Source organism: Sinocyclocheilus rhinocerous, unplaced genomic scaffold (assembly GCF_001515625.1).
Source record: "Sinocyclocheilus rhinocerous isolate Xijiao unplaced genomic scaffold, SAMN03320098_v1.1 scaffold12403, whole genome shotgun sequence".
Classification (NCBI taxonomy): domain Eukaryota; kingdom Metazoa; phylum Chordata; class Actinopteri; order Cypriniformes; family Cyprinidae; genus Sinocyclocheilus; species Sinocyclocheilus rhinocerous.
The window spans coordinates 13,284-15,076 of NW_015658675.1; the positions used below are offsets into that span (position 1 = coordinate 13,284).

The window sequence follows — 1,793 nt, forward strand, 5'->3', positions numbered from 1 at the left end:
GCTAATAGCGGACTTGGGAAATCAAAATAAAACTAGTGATAACAAGGCGCTCTGATTGTTTTTGTTGTAGAATATGATTGGGGATATATTCACACGTTATAGAAACTAAAATTATGGTGCATAAAATTGATTTTAAGATAAAAAAATAGACGATAAAGAATTAACTTGACGGAGCTCAAACTCAAAACACACTGCAGCAACAAACAGGAAGTGACGTCTTGTTTTGCATTTATTATTATTATTGATATTTTCTTATTCCTTTACAGAAATTCTCTCCATTCCCTGGTTGACCAAAGCAGTGAAGGTGGTTCTCAACCGAAGAGGCGGCGGTCACTCAGTCCAGAGGTCCATGAACGGATTGCAGCAGAAGTGAGTTTTTATTGCAGTCAAAATAAACCATTACCAACAAGTTAAACCGCATTGTTTATTTACCTTCTATGGGTACCTGTAAATGTCTTCTCATGTCTTTTGATTTTATTAAAATTTTGCTTAAGTATTGTAGCAAAGAGTAGATCCTTAAGATAAAGAAACATTTAAATATAAATAATAATAATAAATTTGCCCATTGGTTTTGATAACTTTACTATGAGAGGATTACTATTCCTTGTTTGTGGGATCAATGTGAGGAGCAATAATATGGTAGTCACCAAAGACTTTTACAATTACCCACAGAAGGTAAATGAAACAATGCAGTTTAATTTGTTGCAAATTAATTTGTTGCAAGCACAATGGCTTGTGTAGATGATACAGTTATACAATGACCATGTCTCTTTTCAAATAAGAGTCTTTAAGTGTCTCATTATAGAAGCATTATATAAAAAAAGTTAATAAGTATTTTGGAGATCAGTTTTGTTGATTATAAGCTGATTACATTGGGCTTTATGAAACTATAATAAATGTATATGCATTTTTTATATACTGCAAGGCTATCTTTTTAACCATTTACACAGTCTTTAAACTGATCTAAAAGTAGGCCTGTCTCGATAATTAAATAACCGTCTAACCGCGATTATTTGATCTAACCGCGGTTGTTTCAGACAACCGCGATTATTGTGCTTTTTATACAAGACAAGGGGGAGTCATACCAGCCAAATTTCATAATCGTGACAACCCTATCTAAAAGGATTTGTTATTATTTGGTTTCCTCTTGTGGACAACATTAGTATTACAGCCTTCATCTCTGAATTTGATTAAAATAAATGGCTGGTGTTTTAAAAATTGCTGTTAGCGCCCTGAGCATCAGAAGTTCATGAAGCTTGACATGTCTTGAGGAAGTCTTTTCAGAGACTGTAACTCTCCTAAAGATTCTTGTAACCACACCCATGACCACAGCAGAAGCTGAGAGGTGCTTCTCAACCTTGAAAAGAATTAAAACTTACCTGAGAAATAACATGACCCAAGAGAGGCTGAATGCATTGGCCATGCTGTCAATGGAGAAGAGACTGGTGACTGAGATGACTGACTTTAACCAGGTCATTGAGAAATTTGCAAGCCAGAAAGAGAGGAGAGCAAAATTTATTTTCAAGTAGTGCTACTGGCCAGTGATTAGGCAACATTTCTGTGTTTATTTTATTTTTTTATGATTTTCTTGATTACTTCATTGCTGATAATAAACCCAAATTGAACTAAAATTAACTGATTTGTGGTATGTTTATTGCATGCTTTAACAGTCGTATTTTCATTTTTATTTTTTTTAGCTAAGCAGTAATGATACATCCTCACCTGATAAATGGCTTTTACATTCCTACAGTTACTAACAGTTTGATTTTCAGTTGTTTGCGCCCCCCAAAAAA

General features: G+C 34.1%; 1 protein-coding gene across 1 annotated transcript in view; it reads left to right on the top strand.

Moving 5' to 3' along the window:
* Positions 1-1,529, top strand: part of LOC107722802 (uncharacterized) — an 8,362-nt gene extending 6,833 nt beyond the window's left edge. The window contains exons 2-4 of the mRNA XM_016531282.1: positions 267-409; positions 593-675; positions 1,272-1,529. Of these exons, the coding sequence (XP_016386768.1) occupies positions 267-409; positions 593-675; positions 1,272-1,529 (484 nt within the window). The remainder of the gene's footprint in view (positions 1-266; positions 410-592; positions 676-1,271) is intronic.
* Positions 1,530-1,793: the final 264 nt, after the last annotated feature.